Source organism: Ictidomys tridecemlineatus, chromosome 9 (assembly GCF_052094955.1).
Source record: "Ictidomys tridecemlineatus isolate mIctTri1 chromosome 9, mIctTri1.hap1, whole genome shotgun sequence".
Lineage (NCBI taxonomy): Eukaryota > Metazoa > Chordata > Mammalia > Rodentia > Sciuridae > Ictidomys > Ictidomys tridecemlineatus.
Window position 1 is genome coordinate 2,066,966 of NC_135485.1, and position 26,985 is coordinate 2,093,950.

At 47.9% G+C, this 26,985-nt stretch overlaps 2 protein-coding genes across 25 annotated transcripts in view; one reads left to right on the forward strand and one right to left on the reverse strand.

The window, feature by feature from the left end:
* Nucleotides 1–25: 25 nt before the first annotated feature.
* On the reverse strand, nt 26–21,075 carry Nop14 (NOP14 nucleolar protein). Of its 4 annotated transcripts, XM_005319004.4 has the most exons (18): nt 20,707–21,069; nt 17,222–17,356; nt 16,559–16,700; nt 14,430–14,572; nt 13,941–14,075; nt 13,222–13,344; nt 12,100–12,231; nt 10,513–10,798; nt 9,642–9,772; nt 9,023–9,108; nt 7,687–7,822; nt 5,646–5,747; nt 4,976–5,129; nt 3,093–3,252; nt 2,538–2,685; nt 614–732; nt 383–538; nt 26–141 (listed from the first exon to the last, which is right to left on the reverse strand). In XM_005319004.4, the coding sequence occupies exons 1-18, from the start codon at nt 20,899–20,901 to the stop codon at nt 42–44; spliced, it is 2,583 nt and encodes an 860-aa protein (XP_005319061.2). In that variant the 5' UTR covers nt 20,902–21,069; the 3' UTR covers nt 26–41. The 4 variants fall into 4 exon arrangements, 2 of the variants coding, with proteins under 2 accessions (XP_005319061.2, XP_077877017.1); XR_013425630.1 differs by lacking the exons at nt 26–141; nt 383–538 and having other exon boundaries at nt 692–732; nt 3,093–3,227; nt 20,707–21,074; XR_013425631.1 differs by lacking the exons at nt 26–141; nt 383–538 and having other exon boundaries at nt 692–2,424; nt 3,093–3,227; nt 20,707–21,074.
* A 113-nt stretch (nt 21,076–21,188) lies between these two features.
* The window catches only part of Grk4 (G protein-coupled receptor kinase 4), an 87,378-nt gene continuing 81,581 nt past the window's right edge, over nt 21,189–26,985 (forward strand). For 8 of the 21 annotated variants that reach the window (XM_078020899.1, XM_078020898.1, XM_078020900.1 and 5 more), the window contains exon 1: nt 21,603–21,796. In XM_078020899.1, the coding sequence (XP_077877025.1) occupies nt 21,751–21,796 (46 nt within the window). In that variant the 5' untranslated portion in view covers nt 21,603–21,750. Of the gene's footprint in view, nt 21,797–21,935; nt 22,166–26,985 lie in introns of those variants that run through there. The other 13 variants (XM_078020901.1, XM_078020904.1, XM_078020909.1 and 10 more) reach the window with 8 other exon arrangements.

The following is a 26,985-nucleotide window of genomic DNA, read 5'->3' on the forward strand; positions in this document are numbered from 1 at the left end:
TTTCATTACACAATACAACCTCGCCTCATTTACAAAATAATTTATTTTTTGAACTTCTTCCTCTTGAGAGCTTTCCATTCACCCTCCTGTGTAGCCAAGCTGATAAAAAGCTGCTTCACTCTCCGCTTTCTTTCTGCATCCCTATAAAAGAAGCAAGTGCCCATTTTTGGAGGAAGTCTTGTGACCCAATAACAGCTCAAAACGACACCAGCTACCAAGTCCAACCCAAAGGGAGAGAAACAGGGGGGAGGGTTGGGGGATGAAATTGCTCAGCCCTGTAGAGGCTGCTGCATACCAGTGTCTGCAATCCTGGTGCCAGAGACCAGGGGCCTGGGAGTGCTGCAGTCTCGACAGGGTCCTCCTCCCACCACAGGGTCTTTACCTTTCCATGATCTCTGAGAGCTGCATCCTAGCCAGGAACTGATTGTCCTTGCGGATTTCTCGGACGGCACCCTTGAATTCCCGTTTATGTTTGTGGATCAGCCTCTTCCTTTCCTGTTCTTCCTTACTGCCGCCTTGTTTCCTTCCAAATTCCAGGCTGAAATTGGAAAGCCAAAAGCATTATGGGGGCAACCTCTCAGCCAGAGCCCAGTGCCCTGGCCCCCCCACTCACACTTTGACCAGCCGAGGGGTGAACAGCTTTAGCGGGACTGGCTTGCTCTTCTCACACAGCAGTGGCCGGTAGAGCTGCTTTTGGCTTTCCACCTCTGCCAGTGTGCTTTGAAACAGCTCCTGAAAAAACATGAAGCAGCTGTCCTGGGGCTACCTGTCTGAAGTTCGCCCTCACAGAGTCTATGGGGTCCACAGCCAAGGCAACATGGAGACAGCCCAGCGGCCTCAGCAGCCAGCCTGACCCCAGTAGGTAAGTGAAGGGTGGTGGCTGCTCCAAGGGCAGCACAGCAGTGAGAGGAGGAGCCTCCTTCAAGGAGGAAGGAGACCATGTGCAATGGGACTGGCCACCCTGGCTCAAATAAAAGGCTCTACTTAGGCAGTGAGAAGCCATGATATCCATGCTTCTATTATGAAACTTAACAGAATCTCTTCTTCCTAGAGAAATGTGCTATCGACACACTTTCCATGGAAGTGCAAGGAGCACCACCTCTACTGAGATGGTCTTGGTGCCTGGAGGAAGGTGCTATGGGGCAGCTGGTGGAGCCACACAAGGGGACAGGTGAGGCTGCTGGGCCTTATCTTCACCAGCACCACGGCTAGGACGCTTCAACTGAGTGCTGAGAGGCCACTGTGGGCTTCTGAGGAATCTCCTACAGGCAGCTCGCTGATGCTGGTCCTACACAGGTATGTTCTGGAGCCGGGGCTGCTTGGCTTCCTGTGCCCATAGCATGGCCATTTCTTAGCCCAACCGGATGTAACCTGAGTGCCTAGAAACCTACATATCCCATCACGCACTCTTGGCTAGCCCAAATTCTGTAAGACCAGGAGATAAAATTCTCTGTCATTTAAACATAAACACAGCCATGTCCACAGTAAGTGGGTGCAGGTACAAACATCTCGTCCTCATCTGCATTTGACAAGTTGTCATGACTTTGAGGATGGTGACATGGTTTGCTCTCGGCTCTCGAGACTGGGCCAGGATTAGGACAGCCAAGCCACTGTCCTAGAGGGACAGAGATGATGGGGCAAGCACTCAGGGGTGGTCACACTGAGGGCAAGAGGCCCAGGAAGCACAGTGGTGATGTGGGGAGGCCTGGTGGACAGCCACACAGTTCTAAGGAGAGTTCCAGGCAAAGACCAGATAGGAGGATCCCAGGGCTTCTGAGGCTGAGCCTGTGAGGTAGGAGCACACGAGAGCACAGGCAGACTGCCAGGCTAGGAGGCACCACACTGCAGCGCCCAATGCCGTGGTCAGCACTTGCCTGTTTTTGTTTGTTTAATATTTTTTAGCTGTACTTGGACATAATACCTTTATTTTATTTATTTGTATGTGGTGCTGGGGATCGAACCCAGGGCCTCACCTGTGCTACCACTGAGCCCCAGCCCTAGCCCTTGCCTCTGTTCTTAATGAAAAGGGAATGCAGTGGAGGGCCAGGGCTCAGAGTGTGACTGGCACCTCCTCCTCCAGTGACCCCCTGGGCCAGTGCAGAAGAGCCTGTGCTGTGGGCAGCAGCAGGTGGGGCGCAGGGCATGGATGCACTGGAGGGTCTGTGGTGACGAGGCCCAAGTCCATGGAGGCCAGCCCTCAGGGCTGTGCAGAACAGAGGGACCACCCCAAGAACCCATTGGGTAGCTGCAGAGTTGAGGTGCTCCTTGTGCTGCAGACCCAGCTGCAGGCCCCACCTGGGCTCAGTGGTCTTTCAGTGCAGCTCCCTGCAGGTTCCGCCCAGTAACGGCATGGATCCAGACTTTGCTTGAATCCAGCCCAGTGGTGCTCAGAGACCAGGGACAGTACGATATCATTTCCCATTCCTGTTTGATTTTGTAAAGATGAAGTCCTTAGCTTAAATAGCAACTTCAAGGACAATTATGCCCCATTGACCCACTGCTGGCTCATCAACACCTCAAGGATCAGGAAATCGTACCTGGAGCTCGTGGGGGTGGCTGCAACGCGTCAGGTGCTCTGTCAGGAGGGCCCGGAAGGGCCTGATGATGGCATGGAAGGACGGCAGTGTGCCATACATGAGGACGCAGTGCTTTAGCAGGGCCAGACACACAGCCAGGCAGGACAGTCTGTAGGAACAGGAGACAAAGGCAGGACATCCATTTGTTCCATGACAGCCAGTGACTGGGAAACCAGTACCCTGGGTGAGAAGGTCACCCCATCTGTGCTACCGAGAAGTCATGTGAGGGCCCTCAGCTCACATGTTCCTGGGGGCACCCAGGAACAGCTGTCTCCTTCCCACACAGGAAGGAGGGCTGTGGGGGAGACACTGCCAGCTGGAAAGGACGGCTCCCTTCACTTCCCAGGTTAACACTGAAACTGAGCAGGTATGACTCGAAAAAAATCCACATTTTTAGGAAACTTTTTAGACATCAACCCAAAGGGCATGAGAAACACACCAGCTAAAAACACACTTTCAGGTGGTGAGTGAAAAGTGCCCATGTCTTTCACCCTCCTGGGGTGCTGTCTGATATACCTGGCGTGGGTGGCCTCAGCTGCAGTCGGGGAGCTCGGCCCACTTGCCCAGCGCAGGGGGAGGCTTCCCCTCTGCCAGGTGGCCACATCTTCTGCTTCAGAGACCAAGAGCAATTCGGAATTCTTCCCAAGTGCTCTGAAAGGATGCACCAGAGTAGAACCTGAATTCCAAGCATGACAGAGATGATGGGATGTTACTGACTACAGGTTGAGCCTGTAGCACCTCTGCCCCCAGGCTCCCTGGGTGGTGCCAAACCTGTAGTCAACTCAAGGAGGCAGACAGCATGGGTACAATGCTGCCCTGGCAGAAGCTTTGGCAGGGGGTGGTCAGAGACATACCTGAACCCTGTCTTGGAGGCTTGCTGGCAATAGACTTCCTGTGGACCTACTATGTGTGGTATCAGAGGCTCTAGGCCTTGACCAAAGCCTTGGGAGACACAATAAAACCCACAGAAAGAAACGAACTAAGTAGGAAAAGGAAGAGTGAAAGAGATGGCCAGGAGGAGAGGACAAGGTCAGGCAGTTTTCAAGTCTGGAGGAGGGATGTCAGCAGAGACCCAGAGGGTGTGCAGCAGTTAACCTGCCCACCACCTGGAAACACAGATGCTGGGGGCGGGGGCAGACTGCTGCGGAGACCTGAGTAGGGCTGAGCAGAGGCAGCTGGGCAGATGGTTGGACTGCTGTCAATTGCCCCAGGCCAGGCCAGCTGCGCTTTCCGCCACCATTGCACGCTTCCCAATCCCACTGCATGGCCCCGGGGTAGTTCCTGTAGCTCTTTCCAGCAGAAGTGCTGTCGTCTACCCTGCATTCCCCTTTTGGGGATCACGTGGATGGCTGTGCCTCTTTGCCAACACTGAGCAGGACACACATGTGCCAGCAATGGCCACCAGTGCCACCAGGGACCAAGGAAGCCACATGCAGGAAAGTCCTGTCATGGAAGAAAAGCTGAGGGGCAGGCAGTAGGAATGGAGTCCTGATTGAGGAACTGCCTAGATACCGCTTCAAAAGAGCTCCTACCCAGGCCCTGCACAGGCAGCTCTGCTCTCTGCTAGCCTCTGGGCATGAAGCAAGTGAGATGAGGCCAGAGCCCTAAGTCTGGAAAAGATCCAGATGGGACAGAGACCAAGCACCCATCACAGTTCCAGGGAGGAAGCTGAGTGAGAAGTTTGCAGAAGGAAGAGTCTGCGTGAGGAAGCCCTGACCAGTAAAGGGCACTGAGCCAGGACCAGGTTCAGAAGATCAGCCAGTGATCACAACCCTGCTTCACTACTGCGGGCTAAGTGACCTAACATAGGACAAAAGAAGAGCAGGGTGCGGGGAGGCTAAGGCAGGAGGACTAGTTTTGAGCTCAAGAGATCAGGGCCAGCCTGGGCAATATCCTGACACAAAAACCAAACCAAACCACCATGCACCAGGCCCCGGGCTCCCTCCCATGTACAACTAACCTCCCAAATTAAATTAAGACCGATATTCTGTTTTGTGTGTGTGTGTGGAGCTGGGAGTGCACCCAGGCCCTTGCATGCTGGGCAAGCACTCTACCACGGGGCCACATTCCCAGCCCCGTTTCTTTTCACAATATTATTTCAATGCCTAAGAGAGAAGTGTGTCAAGATTTTTATGTATATTTCTTGACACTGAGCCCTGGCTGCATGGTGTCCTCTTCATAGTCTCTGCTCAGACTTGCACGTGTGACCTCAGGCCTGGAAATCACGTTCCCTCAGCAGCAAGCTGAGTGTAGGTGGGTGTGGGTGTGGGTGTGTGCACATGCACACTCAGAGGACAACATGCTGCTCTGGGTGACAAGACTGCAGCAGTGTTTGTTTTTGTCTCTGGGGAATTACTCTTTACAATACATGTCAAGGAAGTTCCTACACACCAACTCACCTTGGCTTTGTGTGTTTGGAGTCGCTATGTAGAGAATCCCAAGAAGAAAATTAATAACCTCAGGTACGAATCTGTGAGACAGAGCCACAAACTCCAGAAACAAGCAGCACACAAAGAGGCCTTTCACCACGTCTTGAAGCGAGAGCACCGGGCACTGGAAAGGAAGCCACAGGGGAGCTGGTGCTCTGGACTCATGTTCTGGGAACTGTGTGAGGCAGACACCTGGATGCCCAGGGGAGCTGTGCTCTAAGCCTCACCCAGAGCAAGTCCTGCATCCCGACAATGACCCCTGCAGATGACACAGCCTTACCCACGTGTAAGGCAGGATCACTGCAGTCTGTGTGGGCCAACTGTATGCCTCACAAAGGGAACTAATTTAAAATCCATACCCCCAAAGGGAACAAAAGCCCCTATCAGATTGATTTGCCAGCTCCTTCCTGGGGACACATCCTCCACTAACCATGAACCTCTACACCAGACTCCCATACCCCGCCCATCCAGGGAAACGCTCAAGGGTGCTGCGCACCTTGTCTGCCAGACTCTGACCTCTTACTTCTCACAGGTCCTAAAGACAAGTGGGCTTTGGCCTGATCTCACGGTCAGTATCCCTGAACCTCAGCCATGCTCCTTTCAACATGGCCCTGAGATGTGCTGGGAAGAGGAGACACACCTTCGTGAGCAGCTGGCTCAGGCACACGAGGGCAGGGGTCACAACTGGGTGCCGGAAGTCAGAGGTCGGAAACAACATCCCAGCAATCTTCAAATAAATGAGCTGGAGAGAGAGATTGCCACAGATTACAAAAGGAAATGAAGCTCAACTAAAGCACACTCTTGCAAGGGGCCCAGGAGCAGAGCTGGTTTAAAGTCCTGGTGAAACAGCCGGCATCAGTGGGCGCCATGCTCCCCCTCACCTAGGTCTTCTGAAAACATCACCCAGAGAAAGCACGTGAACTGCTGAGCATGACAAGGTTCTTTAGAACAGGCAGTTACTTTCAGTAGGTCCAATCCCAGAGCAGCAGCTTCCACAAGGAGCCTGCCACCAGCAGCAGATGGGGGTACTCAGGGGCAGCTGCCAGGGACCCACGTTAGAGCTGGAGGAGTCTGAAGTGGCCTTCATACAGCAGCAGGGAACCTTCCACCCACACTGGTGAAGATGCCTTCTCCCTGGCCCAAGGCACCGCTTCATTGGTTTGTTTTCATTACAAAAACATACAACAGTTCTGGGTGACATGCAACCTCTAAAACCAGCACTTCCGGAAAGCTGGCGAGGCTCCATTTCCCATCTCGGGTGGTTGCAAGGGCAACGAGCCCAGCAGCAGCACATCAGAGGGGCCGCATCACCTCTGCAAGGTGGCTCAGGTCAAGGCTCCAGGAAACAGGACAGCACTGCCCAGCCCACTGTAGCCTCAGGCCAGGGCCTGTCACAGGTGTGGTGAGGATTCCACTGGTTAGGAAGGGAAGCTCTCTCATGCCGAAACCTTGATATCTCCACCAGTTACTGTAACGTGAAAGCTAGAGTAAAAGGCCACATCCCTGAGGAAGAGGGAGACCTGCCGTCTCCAGGACAGGAAGCTGCCTCAACTGAATTTCCCCAGGGCCACGTCAACACTCATCCATGTAGCTGTTCTCTTTAATGATGGCAGCCAGTTATGCTCGCAGGACACCTATGTGTAAGTCAGATGTGGGGGGCGACAGGTGACACTGACGGAGAAGGGTGGCTGGCAGATTAACTGCCCTGTCTGGACTCTGCAGCATCTCAAGAATGCCCTGCTTGACCAGGGGCACCAAGAAATCCCCCAAAGTACCCACAACTGTGTGGCTCTGACCCATGTGAATTTAAAAATAGCAGACACATGCCAGCAGGCTCCATTTCCTCCTTTCTGGTGGTGACAGGGACTTACTACAGAGCTGTAAGAGGGTGTCCCTACCTTAATTTGGGGGTTCTAAGGAAAATGAGGCCCAGGGAGAGGTCTGAAGGGAGCTCTTGCCAGTGTCCCGCATCCTGCCCCAGACAATTTGACCCAGGGTGCTAGCCACTGAGCCACATGCCCTTTCCTATTTCATTTGGAAACAGGGTATCACTGTTTCCTAAGCTCCTTGAACCCGAGACCTTCTTGCCTCCACCTCGGGAGCTGCTAAGATTGAGAGTGTCTGCCACTGCAACTCCGCATTTCTTCTTCAAAGATACTAAGTGTCACATAAGGCTGTTACAAATAGTCAGGGGTCTCTAGGAAAACACAATGCTTCTGTGAGTCTTAAAGCATCTTTGCCATTAAGACCAGACACAGCCAGGCACAGTAGCATACAACCTGTAATCCCAATGAATTAGGAGGCTGAGGCAAGAGGCTCACATGTCTGAAGCCAGCCTCAGCAACTTAGACCCTGTTTCAAGATAAAAATCTAAAAAGGCTGGGGATGTAGTTCAACGGGAAAGTTCCTGATTTCAATCCCTAGTACCCACCCCACCAAAAAAAAAAAAAAAAAAAGTCAGATATAGCCCTGTCCATATGGAATCAAACCAGAATCTCTATCAGCAACTTCAGTTAACTGTCCTCTCAGGTCTGTTGCAGTCCTCTCCCCACCAGTCTGGAAGCTCTAGGGCACAACCAGCCTCTCAATGCAAAGACACATGCACCCTCCCGGTCCTTGATACCACACTGAACCCGATTCTCATGGCTCAGGACCATGCCCACAGACCCCGCATCGCTTACCACATCCAACCCTGGGAACACTGCACGGCCCTTGGTCTCAATCATTTCTTCCATCTCATGCATGGCATCTCGAAGAACAAATTTTATAGAGTTGCTTGCAGACTCAGGAAACATCTGGCAAAGATTATATAACTGCCTATGAAGCAGAAATTTAAGTCAGGAGAGGACTCTGGACAATAAAACACAGAAAACTCTTGGAAACTCGTTCTGTGCAGTCACCTGCTAATTGTTCAAGTCAGAAAGGGAAGCCTCTGGATGAACCCTTTGAACTCGCTGGCAACCCTCACACGCCAAGGGCCTGACCTCCATGCAATGCCCCAGTCTGAGTGACTCACTCTTTTCCTACTGCTGTCTGCTGAGCTCTCTGATGACCCAGGTAAGTTTTCTTTTTCGGGGGCGGGGAGAGGTACTGGAGATTGAACTCAGGGCCCAGTGCATGCTAGACAAATGCTCTACCACTGATCCACATCCGAAGCACTTTATATTTTGAAACAGGGCCTCACTAAAATTACTGAGGCTGATCTCAATTTGCAACCCTCTTGCCTCAGTCTCCAAGTAGTTGGAATTACAGGCATGTGCCACCACTCCTGGCTCCAAATAATTTCTAATGGTGTTTTATGATAATCACTGTACTTAAAACTTGCTATTTCCTAACAATCTGGTGATGACCTTTGAGTGGAAACATTACTATTGGGCACATTCTATGTGCCAGCTATGGTACTTTACACATTAGCTCATTTATTCCTTGCAAATGCTTTGTTAAGACCATCCTTCTGTGTGTGCCAGCAGTACTGGAAGCCAGAGGCCACCGTGAGCGCCACAAGCTTCTAGTGGAATAAGGGTCAGAGCCCACCCATACCATCCCTTTGTAGGACACAAGAGTGCTTTCCTAGCAGGAGATCACCAGCTCAAGTAGAGCCAGTCTTGTCAGGATCCACAGAGGTGGTGATGGACCTGGCCCACAGGGCTCAAGTTCCAGTAGTGACAATGGGATTCTCTACCATGCATTCCAAATACTTCCCAATCCCCCAGAGCTCCATTGGGAAACTAGGTACTCCTACTATAAGTGAGTCTGAGGGATTCATTTTTTAAAAAACAAGGTCCCATCTCTGTGGGGCTGGGAGCAGCATGAGCCAGAGTGAGAAGGTGTCACTGTTACTGCCATGGGTTTGTTTTGTGAGTCCTGTTCACAAGCTCTGGGGACAGTACACCTACCTGCTATGGTCACGTCACCAGACTGCCTTACTGATTTCAAAATGTGTATTTATGACCTAACTGGGAGAAACATTGCCAGTTCAGCCTCATATCCTTAGGAACATAAACAGTTTTTACTTACACCACCAACTTATCAATTACTTTGAGGTCTGGTGGATCATTTGTAGCCAAATCTCCAATGTATTCCAAAAGGAAGCCGAACAGTTTCTGTAGGAACATGAATTAGGAAGAGAGCTTAGTGCTAAGCACCAAGATCGGAATCTCAGGCATGTAACTTCTGTTTTCTAGTGTGGCAAAGGAGGTGGGTCAAGGGACCCTGCCACAGACATGGGACCTGTGCAAAATGCAGAGGCTCAGCTGGAGCACAGGGACACTGGGAGGTGTCCAAGGACCAGGTGGCACTTGCAGACAGAGACACTGGTCACCAAAACTAACAGGGTGACACGTATCACCTATGGAGCAAGGGGGAGGGACATGTGCTGTTGTCTCAGTAGGCAGAGCCATGGGATTGCTGTGAGCCATTTGCTCTCAAGTGAAAGGAAGGGCCTGTGCCAGGTTTAAGGGAGGTGCCCAGTGCCCAGGGGTGATTCTGTTGTGAGGCCTGCTCACAAGCTCTGGGGGACAGTCATGTGCTCCCCAGCAGGAGGCACCCTTCATATGTGTAACCTCAGCAATCCTGAGGCTCCGACTGGGGGCCTGATCCTGCTCCTGATACTCAGCACCTCATCATTCCAACGTACTTCTAATTTCTCCTTGTTCCCCACTGCAAGACTTGGATGGTTGCATTTCTGAATTCGTTCCACCACCAAAAGCTGCTCTTCCATCGATCTTCCTGATAATGCAGATCTCAGCTCCTCATAGGACTCAGGAGCTACCGAACCCAAACATACTTACATTTAAAATGAGCATGGCTCCCCCTGTGCTGACACAGGGGGACAATGGCCACAACAAGCAAGGCTCCCTGCTTTAACAGAAGAGGTTAAGACACATCATACACGTGCTTTTGTTCACAAACACATCCAACGTAGCGGACACCTAGCTGAACTGGGCTATCTAGGGTTGACCATGCACCCGAGGACAGCCCCAGTGCATTTTTGGCCCACCACCCTTCCCTGAGTAGGACTTTGATTCAGTATCCACAACCCAGGGGTCACTCAGTGTCAGTGTTAGTTTTACTGCCTCAATGCCCCAGATGAGCTGGAAGGAGACACAAGAGCTAAGCAATGCCACCACCCGAGACTCTCACCCATCAAGGTCACGTCCCTGGAGGTGAGCCTCACTGCTAGCTATCCTATGGAAAGAACCTCCAGTCACAGGATAACTCAGGGCTATTTACTTGAACTAGTTTTAGTGAACGTCAGACAAACCCCTGAAAGTTTAGGTAGAGGGTTATGTGGCTAAACAAGTGCTCAGGCCTGAACACAAGCCTCTGGGATCCACAGAGAGAATGTGAAGACACTAGGTGAAAAGGTGTGACTGCCTCATCTGCATACAGCCAGCCCACAGAAACTGCCTGGTGCAGACACAGCAGACTCCTGTGCACTCAAGCTGCACAGCTTAGCCAGGTCACAGAGGTTGTCCCTGGGTCCTAGAGAAGCAGCACCCTGCTACCTGCAAAGGTGTAGGGCAGCTCAGTTCTGGCAGCCTTTTGAGTGTTCTGGTCATCACTTCTCAGTCTCTTCCCAGGAGTCTGCCCTTGCGCTCTCGGTGGCTTCCCACTTTCCTCCTCACTCTCTGCATTCGAGTCCAGGTCTGAATGGCTGTCCGGGTCCCCCCTCTCCCCTTCGGCCTCCTCCTCGTCGCTCTCCTCTTCGCCTTCCTCCTCGTCGCTCCCTTGGATGCCAGCTTTCCCGCTTAGTTCTTTGTGGACATCCTCCTCAACGTTCATCTTTCCATCCTAGAAAGGGACCAGAGACCAGGAGCATCACTGCGCAAAGCACAGATTACACAACAGGTACAGTGTGTTCCTACCTGTCCGTCCCCTGAGCCTGGTCCTCCTTGCCCACCCCCATCTATGCTGTCAGACACAGGAGATGAAGGTTCTAGAATGATTTGGAGATGGTACATCTCTCCAGGGCTCCTGTGTTGGAATCTTCATCCTCAGTGTGGTGCTGTAAGAGGTGATGGATCTGCAAAAGGAGGGGCCTAGGGCTGGGGCTGAGTGGTAGAGTGCCTGCCTAGCATGCGCAAGGCCCTGGGTTCAATCCTCAGCACCACATAAAAATAGATATTGTGCCCACCTGCAACTAAAAAATATATTTAAAAAAAAAAGGTGGGGCTACTGGAAGTTCTTAGGTCAGGAAGGGCAGTGTCCTAGGAAAGGATTATGATAGTTTTCCTGGGACATCCTGGTGAGTTCTCAGGACAGTCTTTAAGAAACATGTGAACCTGGCCCCTCTCCCTCTCCTGACTTCTTGCCTGGTGACATGATCACTTTCTCTTGTCGATACTCAAACCACCATGATGCCTTCACTACAATTGAGAAGATGCTGTTGCCAAGCCTTTGAATGTCTATGACTGTGAGCTACGTAAACCTCTTTATAAAACCACTGAACCTTAAGTATTCCATTATAATAGCAAAAAAAAAAAAGGACTAATATAGGTTCCTAGTGAGTCCTGCCAAGACTGGGTCTATGTCTTGCCAGGGAGCTGTGCAGGAAGGTGTCCAGAAACCCCATTTCTGCTATTCCAGATAACCTTGGATTTTTTTTTGCCAGCACCAGTTTCCCGTCTTGGGCTCTTTTTTGTTCAAACAGAGCCTGTCTATATTTCTGCTTTCACCCTTGCTATACTCTAAAAGGACAAGTGAGTAGAGACCTTTCTCATTTTTGTGAATAAAAATATACCCGTCTTAGAAACTTGATTACTCAAAAATATTCAAGAGCCATAACCCCGCATTAGTTGCCTGTTTTGCCGAGATCCTGCAGCTAACCAGTTAAACTGTACGATGAGAAAGTGCTTATTGTAACAACTGAGGAAAGTGGCAAAGACAGTCCACGTGACTCATCATCAGGCACCTTCTGCAGAGGGAGGGAAGCAGAGCACACACAGGCTCCTTTATGAAGTTCTGATACCTGAAACCCACCAGCACTCAGATGAAGAACTTTAGAGAAATGGTTTCAGATTTGCATTCTCATCTGTGATGAACTCCTTATGTTTTCAAATTAAAAGGAAAGAAAATGAAGCCAAATATCTTACTTTGTAAGAAAGCAGGCGCCTGTCATCTTTGTCCAGCACAAAGCCGTCATTTAAATCATCCGCTGACGTGTGGTTTGGATTCTTCATACTTTCATCCTCCTCCTTTCCAAGCATTCTTCGAAGTCTCTCAGCCTGACAGGAAGGAAAAGAGAAGCCACATGGTGTGAGCAAACACATGAAAAGAGAGTGTGTGTCCAGCTCCGGACCACAGGGCCTCCAGCCTGCCTTCTGCCATCTTCACTCAAAAAAGAAAGAGAGCACTGGGTGTTAAGTGGGAGACTTCCATATTTATCAGACTATTCAATCTTGGTAAATACTTTCCAGCCACAAGGAAGGAAAACCTATTCCTCTAAGATCTGACCCTAATGGAGCTCCACGGACTTTCTCTTTGCAACACAACCTGTGTTACATTAAAATGGCCAAGTGTAGAATAGTATGTCTCTATCTTATCTTTATTTAGCTGTAGTTTGACAGAATACCTTTTATTTTATTTACTTATTTTTAATGTGGTGTTGAGGATTGAACCCAGGGCCTTGTACATGCGAGGCAAGCACTCTAACGCTGAGCCACAAACCCTATCTTATGTTTGTTTAAATGGAACAACATTTAAAAATTTTTTAAGCTAGGTGCTGTGTCCTAGCAGCTTGGGAGGCTGAAACAAGAGGATCGCAAGTTCAAAGATAGCCTCAGCAACAAGCATGGCTCTAAGCAACTTAGTGAGGCCCTATCTAAATAAAATACAAAATAGGACTGGGGATGTGACTCAGTAGTCAAGTGCTCCTGAATTAAATCCCCAGACCCTACCCATCCAACCACCCAAAATTTTAATACACAGAATAAAACCCATAAAGCAATACAGTCAACTACATTGTTAGCAGATATTTTAACAAAGAGAAATTGTAAGGAATGTCCATTATTTTATTTGGTGTGCTTGGGTATTAAAGCATTTTATATTTTTGCTTTAGTAAATACAAACTTTAAACACACCATATCTGTAATCCATCTTTCAAGATAAAGCAGACAGGGCTATAAATGAAAGGCAGCAACTGAATCTTACAAACAGGAAACTGAGATTCCCCAGAGCCTGTCCATGCCTGCTGTGTAGCACGCAGGCCCCTGTACCTCCAGCTTCCTCAGCCGCTCTTGCTCCTCCTTTGCCAGCTCCTCCTCCGTTTTCATCCTATTAGACGGTTGTGCCTTCATTTCAAAGCCAAGCTCACGAACCATTATGTCATATGCATCAGGCTACAGTGGAGAGAAGACATTTTTTAACAGTTTAACAAAAAGAAAAGATCTTTGCTTTGCTTCCCGACACACTCTGCAAGGGCCACGCAGGGTACCATTATCTGAGCCTTGTCCTCTGCAGAGAAAGCGGTGCTACAGATGGCCACATGATGTTACCAAGCAAAATCCTAATATTTCCCTGGGAATCCAGCTGTTCAAACAAAGACACCATTTTCCAACAATTTAGACATAAAAAACAGCAGAGTGAAGCAACACTGTCCAGAAGAATTAAGTGTATATTAAAAGTGTATATTTAAAACATACCTCAGTGTAACACATGTGGAACAGGGAGGTTCAAACCCTACTGTCTCCACCCACAGCACTTCTCGCCAGAGAGGCATGCTAACCACCTCAAGCAGACACTGAAGTAGTGAGTCCTGAGTTGTTTCTAACCCAGCTCAGCACACATCTGGTAATTCAGCAGAGATGTGCAACTGAAAACCGGTCCCAACAGAGGAAGGCCAGGAAAACATCCTGGCCTCAGTTTCTTTCTTCTCCAAAGAAGAACCAAGTCAAAAATGTAAGTTCACTGCAGTTTTCAATCCCTTAATTCCTACCTTAGGTTTCTCTTTTTTCTCCTGCTTCTCTGATTTGGGAGTTTTGTGGGATAGCAGGGTCTGGATTTCTTTCCAGTCTTGGTCCAGCTTCTCCGTGAGCTCAAGGGCATCTTCTCGTTTCGCCTGTCTCTCTCTCTGGAAAAACAGACACACCCTATGTATTGTCAGTGCAGACACAAAAGCAGGCTCAGGGAGAGCCCTCCTCTCTGTAGCAGGGCTACAGGCTTCCCTGCTCACTTAGATGCTCTGGGCAGTCACTACAATATCATGTGCAGTGATAATCACTTTCACAAGCACACCCTGACATACATCCAACACCAAAGCCAACAACTACTGGTTGGAATTCTATGCTTGGTAAGATTAAAAAGATTAAAATTCCTCCCCCAAATGAATGCTCTTATTAAACCCAGAAATGCACAGGGAGAAAGAGTACAAGCTGGGCATTTCCCATACTGGAGCTACTCCACAGAAAGAGCACCAGCTACCCACCTTCTCTTGCTTTGACTTGACAATAAGCTCTTCAATCAGTTCTTTCCGTGACTTTGGTTTTGCCTCTTCCTTGCCTTCTTGCTGAGATATTTTCTTGTGAAGGAGTCCAACTCCGCCTCCAAAGTGGGCAGCAGTCAGCTCAGCTAGAGAGAAACACCAGAAAGCACCACCATAAAAATTGGGCCCTGGTTTGGTAAGCATTTTTTTTTAGCACTCTGCTCACCCTAAGTTGATGACCTAGCTTACTATTTCACTAAAAAATAGTCCGCAGACCACAGTCAACCAGAGTGGTGCTGGGTCCTAGGACTGTGACTCCTCCAGTTATCCAGAGCTGTTTGGGGTAACCCTCACCTCGACACTCGTCTCCCCCTTCTCAGATACCAAGCAAGCATGCCCGTCTCCCCTTCTGTAGGATCACTCTTTTATTGCCCCTACATTAGAACACTCAGCAAGCACTCTCGACCCCACCTCACTCCATGACCTCCTTCGACCCCACCTTACAATGCCCCCAGGATGCTGTGTCTACTCCATCTTGAATCTGACTCCTCTCCAGCTTTGCCCTGCCTTCTGAAATGGAATCCTGCTGATCTGTAGCCAGTACTTGACGCATCTTACTCTCCTCTGGGAAATGCTTTGTCTACATGGATTCTGGCTACCGCCCACCTGTGGCCTCTTGGTCTCCTATTCCTCAGCTCTTCAGGCTGCAGCTCCTGCCATCTCTATCCATTCTTGCTCTCTTGGTGGTTTCATATGGTCTCCATGCTGGCACCTCTCAGTTTGTGCCTTTACCTGTGTTCTCCCTGAGCTAGCCTCTAGCTGCCCTCTGGCACTGTCCCTTGTCTGTCTCACAGGCACGAAAACTCCCCCAGCTTATCTGTCCTAGTTTTCCCCATCTCCAAGAAAGGTAACAATTCCTCCTAGTTGCGTGGGCTGAATTCCTTGCAGCCACCCGAGTTCCTTTCCTCACACTATATCCAACGCACTAGTAAATCCTGTTGACCTGGTCCTATCAGACTCCATGGCACAGACATCTCTAAGGCTTCCTTTCTGAGTAAAAGCCAAGCTCCTCTCTGTGGCCAGAGGTCCTGTGTCTGTATGTTACCACTGCTTCCTGTGCTCTCGGCCAAGATCGCCCTGCTGCTCTGCCTCAGACACTCTGGACTCCCTGTTCCCTTTGTGGGGTGCTCTTGGCTTACAGGGCAACACCACATGTTCTCAGGGAGGCTGGTCATGACTTCCAAAGGTACATTCCAGCCCTTTCCTGGCTTCCTTTTTACTTTCCACTTTGTTAGATGGCATAATGTAGTGACATACTTTGCTTATTGTCTGGATCCCCAGCACAACAGGAGCCGCAAGAAGGCCCCTTCACAGCACAGTAGGTTCTGCCCCACAGGCTGCCTCAGTTCCTCAACCTTTCACCCCTGTATTATCCAGAAGCAAAAGGCAGCTTTGGGGAACAAGCTTTGCTGTCTCAGCTTTCCAGGCACTAAACACAACTGGGAGTCAGTTTTAGTTCTGTGTAGATTTCTTCTGAAGATGTTGGAAAATGGGATTTACCCTTCACTTATAAGGAATGTGAACAAGTTAATATCACGCCTGCAACTTTATAAACAGAACCCAAGATTATTAGACACCAGCCAAGTTTTCAACAGTGATAATCAAGGCCAAGATTTTCTCTATTTCAAGTTATTATCTACAGATAATATATCCTGCACAAAATGACTGTAACTGGTCCTGTAGGAAGACTAAAAGAAGTATGTACACACCATTGGTTCAAAAAGGTCAGGATTTATAAACAGCAGGCAACAAAGCACTGCAGTTTAGTGTAAAAGAGCTGTCTTGTGAGTCAGTGAGATCAGTTTCATTCACAGCTCTAATTCTATCTTAAATGGCGCATTTAAGCCATTGAAAATGGCTTTTTCAGCCTGTGTAAGCAGCTGTCTCCTACCTACCCACACTGTCCTCAAATTCTGAAACTTTTTTAGAAAAAGCTAAATGCAGAATTTACTGAGATGAAACGTGTGTGAAACAACTTTCTCTAGGTCTCTGAGAGGAGGCAGGACAAAGTCCAGTGAGCACTATCCCTTGCAACAAGGCCAAGGCTCGGGTGGCAGCACCTCTGACCTTACCAGACAGCGTTCCTCTTTCTTCATCATCACTGTCACTATCCACGATGTCGTTATGCTTTTCGATGTCTGCCAAAGACTGGCCATAATGGGTTAATTCTTCATCTTCATTTAGGTTGTAAATACTTTTTTTCTCATGATGTCGCTGACAAAAGTGCAGGGCAAATCAGTTTTCCAAAATTATCATTAATTTCTCAGCAAAAAAAAAAAATATTTTTCCATTATGTGTGAAACATGACAACATAGCCTAACCAGCCTTAAGATTATGCTGGGTCATGTGATCAATGATTTAGGTATAAACAGAACCCACGGATGGAAATTCTTAAAAAAAATCAATGGGACAGCTAAGTTACCAATAAATCAAGCAGTCTTTCCCGCCAACAACGCTCCTCCACCACTTACTCCCCGCCTGACAGAGCTGAGGGCTGGCCTTTTAGTGAAGACTCCAGTATGTGCTGCTGCCTTCTGCTCTGGTTCCGATGTTTATCCACTTAATAACTAGCATTTGCAGAAGGTCATGTTCCCTTGGGCCTACCTGACAAGGTATATCCCCTATAACTGGCAGGTAAGTAACCCCAAAGGTAAATGAGGAGAAACAGCTCTCTCTTTGAGCTTGACTTCTTTGTAAAATTTAAAGCAGACTCTTCTGCATTTTTCTTATCATACCTGTTGTTCCAGAGCAAATCTCTTCATCATCTTTTCCTCTGGGCTTATGTTGCTATTGTATTCCCCAAAGCGTTTATCTGTAAATATATTGGACTTATCTCTTTCTTTGTACTCCTTTAGTAAAGTCTGCGTACGCTGGGGGGGAAAAAAAATCAAACAATTTTTACAAAAAAATCCCTCAATTGCCCCTAATGGGAGCGTCAGAATGGTGTGTATTTTAAAGTTCAGAGCTGTGTGCTGTGAATGTCAAAAGTCTAACCACACTATTTTTCATCCACAATAGGTCTTCCCTAGTAAGAACAGAACTTTGAGAAGAATTAAATCAACTCATTTTCAGTTAATGGGATAATTAGTTTCCTCTTTAGAGTCTACCTGGTGCTGAAAGAAAGGAAGGGCCAAAAGCATTAACAGTCAGGCTATGCTGAATTGCTCTTTCGGCTGTCACAGCTGCCTCAGGATTTAAAAGTGTTCACTCAGGCCTGATTCACTTGGAAAAACAGAGTAAGTTTGGATTCTTTCCATCATGGAGGGACGGTTATTTCCACTGAAGGTACTCCTAAGAAATGCAGAGTTATGCTTTGCACACGACATGAGGTCATAAAATGAGCTTATCAAATGAGGGAAGTTTGTACCTTATCAACAAGGCAATATTTTAAACTCAGAATTCCAACAACTGTATCAAGAATCAAGTAATTTAGTATTCTCCCACTAGCAGCAATTAATGAGTTCAATATTATTCAAGGCTGGCTTTCATTGGGGTTGAATCCCCTAAAGCAGAGATTAGACAGAAGGGCGTGAGGAATGCCTGTGGCCTCCAAGACCTGAGCTGGCTGCAGTAGGAACTTTTGCCTATCACAGAAATTACTGTTTGCTAAGAGACTACCAATTAGCAGGAGCTTATATATGACCAGGGATGAAAGGAAGTGGTACCCAGACGGGATCATCACACAGGGGGGACCCTGGAACGATCCAATTCCATGGATTTACAAACCCTTAAGCATAAGCTGGGTGCCTTGGCAGATATTCCAATCCCTATCCCAACCCCAGACTAGAATGTTTCTTATACTCTTCAAGGATTCTGGGCGAGCCAAACATGCATTATCCAGGAGGCCCGAAGGCCTGGGAAGGGGCATGGAGAAGCTATCCAACACTGGGAAGGAGTATTCTTATGACACAGCATGAATAATAGTTCCTGCATCTCTGTCCTCTCCTCACAAAGGCCTGAGAGGTACAGTCCAGAGCATGGACATGCAATTCCACTAGACTTACCAACTCCTCGTCAGGACTTTGGACTGTCCCCAGTGGCCACATCTGTTCAAGAAGATATCCACCTATCTCAGGCAGTCTTTAGAGGTCGCATAAGCCAATCAGAGATCACTAGGAAACTGCCCCAGCTTGTAGTGTCAAGCACTAGAGCCTGGGTTTAGATCTGACCCCACCACTTCCAACTGGAAGGTAACATACTTGTTCCCTGCCTCAGTGTTCTTAGGAAAAAATGAAGATAACAGTACTTCCTTCACTAGTCTGTGAGCATTAATCATAAACATTTCAGTGACCTACTATAAGGAATCTGGAACTAACTACAACAGTTTTTTTGTTTTTTTTTTTTAATTTTCTTTATTGGGGATTGAATGCAGGACCTGGCATATGCTAGGCAAGTGTTCTACCCCTAAGCTACGTTCCAAGCCCCTTTTATTTTACCTTGACACAGGGTCTTGCTAAGTTGCCCACACTGGCCATGAATTTGCCATCCTCCTATCACAGGTTCCCAAAAAGCTGGGATAATAGGTGTATGCTACCAGTTAATAATTGTTATTTTATAATTTATTTTAGAAATGAAGGAAGAGAGGCAGAGCTATAAAGCGATGATTCTGGGGCTGTCCTCTTACTATTACTTTGAAGTGCTGTCCCAAAGCACCCTAACTAACTAGATTTGACACCTGGGACAGCCCATTTACTCCTCAAGAACTAGTAGACATGGAAGGACTCAGGCCCACAGCTTAGCTGTGTGCCCTAACTCACACACATATCAAGTTTTAACTTGCTGGATGACCTGCTGTACCCCCAGCTCTGAGCTCTTCAATTATGTGACTTGCTCACATCCTTCAATGCACTGGGACAATGTGCTTTCTACCTATCCCCAAAGTAGTCCACTCACTCAACCCACAAGCACAAATGTGATTCCTTCTAGGAAGAATTTTCTGACTTTCCTAATTATAATAGGACATTTATCATCTCTGAAAGTAGTACTCAGGTTCTACTTCTGATTCCTTCCAGTATCTGAGTTTCTACCATAGGCCAAGTCCTGGGAACTTGGAGAGGAGTCACAATTCCCCTCCCACATCAGACACAAGAAGTCTCAGCAAGCTGTCCTTTTTGGGCTGTGGAGCTTGCAAGGCTGTTGGGGCTTGGGAGTAATGATTGGGTGGCTGGGATGTAGCTTGCTGCCTGGCACGCATAAGGCCCTAGCAGCAAAAACCAAAAAGAAATGATGACTTGAGCTGCTCATATATAAGCTCCTGCTAATTGGTAGTCTCTTAGCAAACAGTAATTTCTGTGATAGGCAAAAATTCCTACTGCAGCCAGCTCAGGTCTTGGAAGCCACAGTCATTCCTCATGTCCTTTTGTCTAATCTCTGCTTTAGGGAATTGAACCTCCTTAACCGGTCAGACTATGAAGGAGTCTGAGAATGACAAGGCAAGAAGTCTAACAATAAAGATATTTAGAGAGTGAGTACCAAGCACTGGGTGTAACACTTTTATTCTCATAACCACCACAAGGAAAGATGTGCATTATTATCACTTTAAGAGTAAGAAAACTAAAGACAGAGGTCTCTCTACTAGAGGTTACAGGCCAACCTACACGTCAGGCACTGGAGTGTGCAGTGTCATCTGTCTTGCTATTATAATGCTGTCAGCTCCTAGTGGTAGTGATCTTCCCCTCCATTATCACCTGGTGTACATTCTATGAAAGAATGCAGATTAGAGCTCTTGAGGGCAAGGACTAAAGCTGGCTTACCTATATCTCCCCAGAGTTAGACCGGGCAATCAGTGAAGCATAAAGGCTTTGAAGACATTGATCCTGAATGCAAGCCCAGCCCTTACCAGGTGTGGGACTATGGGGAATTCACCTTTTTCTTCCTGGGCCTTAATTAATTCACCAACCTCATAATGCGTGTTCCTCAGAACAACCATAAGAATTGCTTTACTGCCGCCGCTGTGCACGGTCCTGTACGACCCCGGACCCCGAACGCGCAGAGCTCAGAGCAAAGGGAAAGGTCAGGCCGTGCTGTGCAGGACGCCCGGTGGCTTCCGAGGGCTCAGCTCTGCCCGGGCAGTCAGAAGAGTCGCCAGAACCGCGCACGTGCAAGGGACCTGCCCACGCCACAGCAAAGCACCGAACCGGCCCGCGCGGCCTCCATCCTGCAGCCGGGGAAACGCGGCGGCGAGAAGCCGACGGCCGAGCCAGCTCCGGCAGCCCCTCACCTTCCTGATGGCCCGCGCGCGAGCCACGCCGGGCAGACCCACGTCGTGGCGCGTCTTCCGGCCCAGGATCTGGAACTTCTGCCTGTTGATCTTCACCTCGAACGGGTTCGGGTTGGCCTTCGCTGCGCCCCCGCGTCCCCCCAGGGGAGCCCGGGGCGCCTGCCTCCGCGCCGCGGCCAGCCTGGCCTTCCCCATGCCGAGCGCTCCGCCAAACTCGCGCCGCAAGCTAGGGAACCCGCGGCGGCCGACAGCAGTGTTTTACTGGGGAAACGCATGTGCTACTGCGGACGCCGCCGAGCGTCATCTCGCGATAACTGCCCAGCTCTCACGGGACCTAGACCAGTCCAGGAGGACGCCGACGGTCTCCCGCTCAGCCTACGTGCCTATTGGCTGAGCGACTACAACTCCCGGCAGGCTACGCTCCCGCGGGCTCTACGCGGGGCCTTCTGGGAGTCGTAGTGCCCTCGAGGCGCCGCGGCCTCCTCGGGCGCCCTCTTCTGGGAAGCCGTTAGTGGGAGCCGGCCGCTGAGCCAGGAGAGGGCGGCGGCGGCGGCGGCGGTAGCCGTCGCCGCCGGGGGCGGCTCCCCTTCCAGTGGGCCCCGTGAAGTGTGGTGCGGCGCAGTCTTGGGGCTGCCCGGGAATCGGACGCCGAGGAGAGGGTCGCGCGCGCTGGGCGGGGGCGATAAGGCGGACCGGAGCCCGAGCGACGCCGCAGCGGCCGTGACCGAGGAGTCCCGCGGCCGCCGTGCTGCCCGCACCTCGCCCCCCGGCCACTCCCGCGCTGGAGCCCTCGGCGAGGCCCCCGTGGGCCGACGTTCGCGCCGACGGCGGCGCCGGCGCCCGTGGTGGCGGAGGTGGCGACGCCGGCGGCGGCGGCCGCGGCGGGGCGGCTCCCGGAGGTCCTGTCTCCGGCCGGACCAGCAGGCGGCGCAGGGCGAGGGATGCGCGGAGCCCACGGCAGCGGCCCCTGCGACTCTGGCCCGCAAGCGCTCCCTGCCTCCCCGAGACCGCAGACGCCGGCGGCGGCCGCCTCGGGCCCTGCCCATGGAGAACATCGTGGCCAACACGCTGCTGCTGAAGGCGCGCCAAGGTGGGTGTGGCCGGCGTGCGCGACCCGGGCTTCTCCCGCGCGGAGCGGTCCTCGGGGCCTGGGAGGCGGTGAGGGGTGAGCCGCGTCCCGCGGTGGAGACTGAGCCGGAGCAGAACTGCTTCCCCTCTCTCAGCTCCCCCAGCGACTCCGGGTCGTGCGGAGTGCGGCTCAGGGGAGGGCTTGATTGGCAGGCACCGCGCCGCCCGCACGGTGGAAGCCGGTCCGGGTCGCCGTGCGGGCCTTCCTGAACAGCAGTGGTGCCGGGGTGGGAAACTCGAGTTAGGGCTTGGAAAGACCTGCGGCCAGAGGGCTACGAAGGTGCAGCCGCGGAAAGTTCGGTCCCACGGAGCCAATAACTCGAGTGGCAGAGTGAGGAAAAAATGCTTTGTTCTTAAAAAAAAAAAAAAAGCCGTCTTGCTTAAGGGTAACGGGCGCAGGGCTTATATAGGGACTTCAGAGCAAGTATATCAGATGGGCAGCACCAGGGTAGCTATAAGGTTCAGTGATGTGCTCTTCTGGTGCCCTGGCTGCAGTTATCTGAAGGTCACCTGATACCCTGGGTTCTGTGAATCTAAAGAAAAGCTACCGGTTATAATGTCTTATGATTTATGCTTTTTAAGTTTGTTTTCTCAGGAATAGCTAGCTTTGCAGTTAATCGTTTAGATACAGAAGGCATCTTCTCAGTAGGGGAACAGGACAATATTTGGCTTGGTAGGCAACTTGGCTCAGAGGTGTCTTCCATAGCAAAGCTACTGGGATACTAATGATTACAACTTAGCTGGGTGACCTCCTATAAAAATCAGCTACAAGCAGACGAAGCTAGAGGGTTGTATAGATTTCTCCTTAGTTACAAAGAGGCTGGGAATGTAGCTCAGCAATGCAGGGCACTAATTGTGTCCAGAAAACAGAGACTTCACCCTCAGTACTTTGTGTGCTATCAAATTTTTTTTGTGTTTTAATTTTCCATCCATATTTCCTTCACTTATTATTTTAATTAGGTATATGTGACAGCAGAATGCATTTTTGGTTCATTGTACACAATTGCAGCTCAACTTTTCATTTCTCTGGTTGTATATGATGTCCTGACGCAGTCATACGTGTTCCTAGGTAATGATGTCCATCTCATTCCACCATCTTTCCTGCTTCCATGCCACCTCCACTCCCTCTCCTTTGCCTAATCAAAGTTTCTCCATTGTACCCATGTGTGCCCGCCCCCCCCCAGATTATGGATCAGCATCCACTTATCAGAGAGAACATTCAGCCTTTGGTTTTGAGGGATTGGCTTACTTCATTAGCATGATATTCTCCAACTCCATCCATTTACCTGTAAATGCCATAATTTTATTCTTTTTTAATTCTGAGTAATATCCCATTGTGTATATATACCACAGTGTCTTTATCCATTTATCTATTGAAGGGTATCTAGGTTGCTTCCATAGTTGAGCTATTGTGAATTGAGTTGCTATAAACATTGATGTGGCTGCATCACTGATTTTATGCTGATTTTAAGTCCTTTGTGTATAAACTGAGGAGACCCAGGGATAGCTGGGTCGTATGGTGGCTCCATTCCAAGTTTCTCAAGGAATCTCCGTAGTGCTTTCCAAATTGGCTGCACCAGTTTGCAGTCCCACCAGCAAAGTATGAGTGTGCCTTTTCCTCCACATCCTTGCCAACACTTATTGTTGTTTGTATTCTTGATTACTGACATTTTAACTGGAGTGAGATGAAATCTTAGTTTTGATTTGCATTTCTCTAATTGCTAGAGATGTTAAAAAATTTTTTCCTATGTTTGTTGATTGATTATGTTTCTTCTTCTGAGAAGTGTCTGTTCAGCTCCTTAGCCCATTTATTGATTGGGTTGTTGGCTTTTTTGGTGTTAAGTTTTTTGAGTTCTTTATATATCCTGGAGATCCGTGCTGTATCTGGTGTGCATGTGGCAAAAATTTGCTCCCAAAACATAGGCTCTCTCTTTACCTCATTGTTTCTTTTGCTAGCAAAATTTTATATAGAAGAACTGAGGCTGGGCGGGAAGCAAACCAGGGCTTGGTTTTCTGTTAAGGCAGTTAGGGAATCCGCAGAGCAGTGTGCACTCTCTCCACCTCCCTCAGGGGCATCCGACTGTGCCTCTTGTCTCTCATTCTGAACTCCAGATTGCTCATGGAAGTGGGGATAATCCTCATTGGAAATGAGGTCTGACTGTTTTTAAGTCTGACCTGTGTTTTTTCCCCTCTGCCTTCCTATCTGGGTATAATGTTTATGTAAACCACAGTTTCTTTATAAAGGCACCAAGAAAGAGAATATTGTACCAAGCAGGCTTTGTCATAATGCTGCAGAGGTTTCATGATGAGGTAGATATAAATATTCTACAAATGCCAAATAACAAAATCAACACTTCCATGGGCTGGGGCTGGGGCTCAGTGGCACCCCTTGCTGCTTGCCTGGCAAGTGTGAGGCACTGGGTTCAATTCTTAGCACCACATATCAATAAAATAAAGGTTCATTGATAACTTAAAACATATATACACACACACACACACACATATATATATATATATATATATATATATAAATAACACTTCCTTCCACAACAATAGTGGTATTTAAAAAATGAAAGTTTTAATTTATATATAAAACTTATAAAATTTAATTTATATATAAAACTTATTTTTTATAAATAATTTTTAATATATATATAAATTATAGCACCATAAAACTACATGGTGCTATAATTCCTTCAGTGAGCAAGAATATTTATTCCTATTTGGAAAGAGTCATTATATACAGTTTGATTAATGTTTTAAAGAAGTTGAATATGAATATCAGAAATATATGGACTTATTCTGGATATTGGTTCATTTATGGCAGTTTTCCCACTTTGGTAATTGTATTTGTTTTTTCGGTTTGACCATCTCCCAGAAAGTACTAGGGAGTGCCTTCTTGGACACATGTCTGTTCCTAAGTAATTCTTTGTTTCTTTCTTTAACTCATGTATTAGAGAATTAACTTTTGAAATGAGTGGACATAGCATAACATTTGTATGTTGACCTTGGGAAGTATAATATTTTTGGCTTAATAGTAGATATTCCTGGAGTTATTTAAAATGTTGTGAATTTCTCTCTCCCTTTCTCTTTCTTTTTTATCTCTTGTCTCAAAGGCCTGAATGTTTATGGCCTTTGACTCCAAATTCATATGTTGAAATTTAACTCCCAAGTGTTGGTATTATAGGGTGAAAGTTTGGGGAGATAGGTCAGGAGGGAAGAAGGCCCTAGTGATGGAATTGGTGCCTTTATAAAAGAGACCCAGGAGACACCCCTTGTTGCTTCTGTATGTAAAGAGCACAGTGAGAAGGCACTGCCCATAAATGAAAAAGTGCCTCTAATTACACTAAATCTGTTTTGTTCTTTAGATTTTCCAACATTCACAACCGTGAGAAACAAATTTCTGTTGTTTAAATTGCTCTGTTTTATGATATTTTATAGTAGCATCCCAGACAAAGATGTTATGTTTTTAAACAATAAAAGATTGTTTAGAACTGTTTCCTTCTTTGAGAAATGCTGGTAGAGCCTGTGCCTTGAAAACATTGTTGGTCACAATGGGAGAGAGAAAAGCTAGGCATGCTTTAAGGAAGTTTGAAATTATCATCTCATTAACAAAATAAACACAAAATAATTACTTTTTGAAAACTTTAGGACTTTTTTTTAACCATATAACACATTTGTTAAACAACTTATGATCTTTAATTATTTTAAATAAACTTAAATTGTTTCACATCATAGTTCTGAGGGACCTTAACCCCATTTTATCTCTTGGAGAAATTGCAGCATAAATGCAAAGAGGAATTTATGACAAGTACATTTGAGGTGGGTTTGGTTTTATATGTAATAATTCTATTCTGACTGCACGATGTGCTACTATAATTTATTTAACAGCAGAAGCTTAGATCATATCTATTATCTTGAGGAGCCTTCCTCCCTTAAATATTTTGGTTACAAAGATCTAACTTAAGCAAATAAAAATTGATGGAAAGGATATAGGGTGGCTCAGAGAATCAAAGCAAGAACCTTACAACCAGGCTGGAAAAGGACAGAAATCAGGATCTATTCATTGATTTACTTTTAGCAGATATTTTTGAGTACTTTTTGTGTGCTAAGGGTGTTCTAGATCCTGTGCTTATAGCAGTAAACAACATGGTCAGAAATTTTTGCCCTTATAGAGACCACACTCTTTATTTGCTAGTTTGTTTTAATGGACACATAATAATTTTACATACTTAAGAAATGCAATGTGATATTTCAGTACACACATACAAATGCAATGATCAGATTAGGGTAGTTGGCTACTCTATTTAGCTCATTTATCCTTTCTTTGTTTTGGGAACATTGAAAATCCTTTCTCCTAGGTTGGGCATAGTCGTACATCTCTATAATCCAGTTACTTGGGAAGCTGAAGCAGGAGGATCACAGGTTTGAGACCACCTTGGGAAACTTAGCAAGACCCTGTCTCACAGTAAAATTATTTTTTAAAAAGCAGAGGGGCTGAGAATGTAGCTCAGTGGTAGTGCACTTGCCTAGCATATGCAAGGCCCTGGGTTCAATCCCCTGTACCACAAAATTCTTCCTCCTAGCTGTTATGAAATATACAATTTATTATTGTCAATCCTAAGTACCCAACAGTGCTTCAGAACATTAGATGTTACTTTTTATGGATTCCACATTCGTATAAGGGAGAAAGACATAAAACCAATGAATTAATGAGGGGGCACCAAGGGAAAAATTGAATCAGGGATGAGGGTAGGATGTATCCAGGTGTTGGAATTTGTAATTTCAAAGGGAACTACTGATAATCAGGTCTCAACTGCCTCTGCGATTGTGACAGAGCAGATTCCTCCTCTCCCCATTTTTCCTCATTCCTTTTGAGATTCATTGCCCTGGAAGAGACAGCATCAGCCAACTAGTTTGGCTTCCATCCCCTCCCTGCATCCTTTGCATCCTTGGCTGGAGAGAGCCAGGAACCTGGACTGACATTTCCACCAAGAAGCATGCAGTGGGGGAAAGGTAAGGAAGGGACTATGGATGAAGCCAACAAAGGAAGTGAGGTATAATGTTTTGATTGCTTTTGCTGAATCAGTATTAAAATGTTTGGTTATGCTGACAGTGCAGCCAGTAGCTCCACTTGGAGTATTTGCATGT

Excerpts from the sequence above, each read along its gene's own strand:
- Nop14 (XM_005319004.4), bottom strand. The coding sequence starts at position 20,901 with ATGGGGAAGGCCAGGCTGGCCGCGGCGCGGAGGCAGGCGCCCCGGGCT. Across the intron at positions 7,823-9,022 it reads GTAATTGATAAGTTGGTGGT|GCAGTTATATAATCTTTGCC; the intron begins GTAAGTAAAAAC and ends TCTGCTTCATAG. Across the intron at positions 5,130-5,645 it reads TGAGCCAGCTGCTCACGAAG|TGCCCGGTGCTCTCGCTTCA; the intron begins GTGTGTCTCCTC and ends CTTCCTTTCCAG.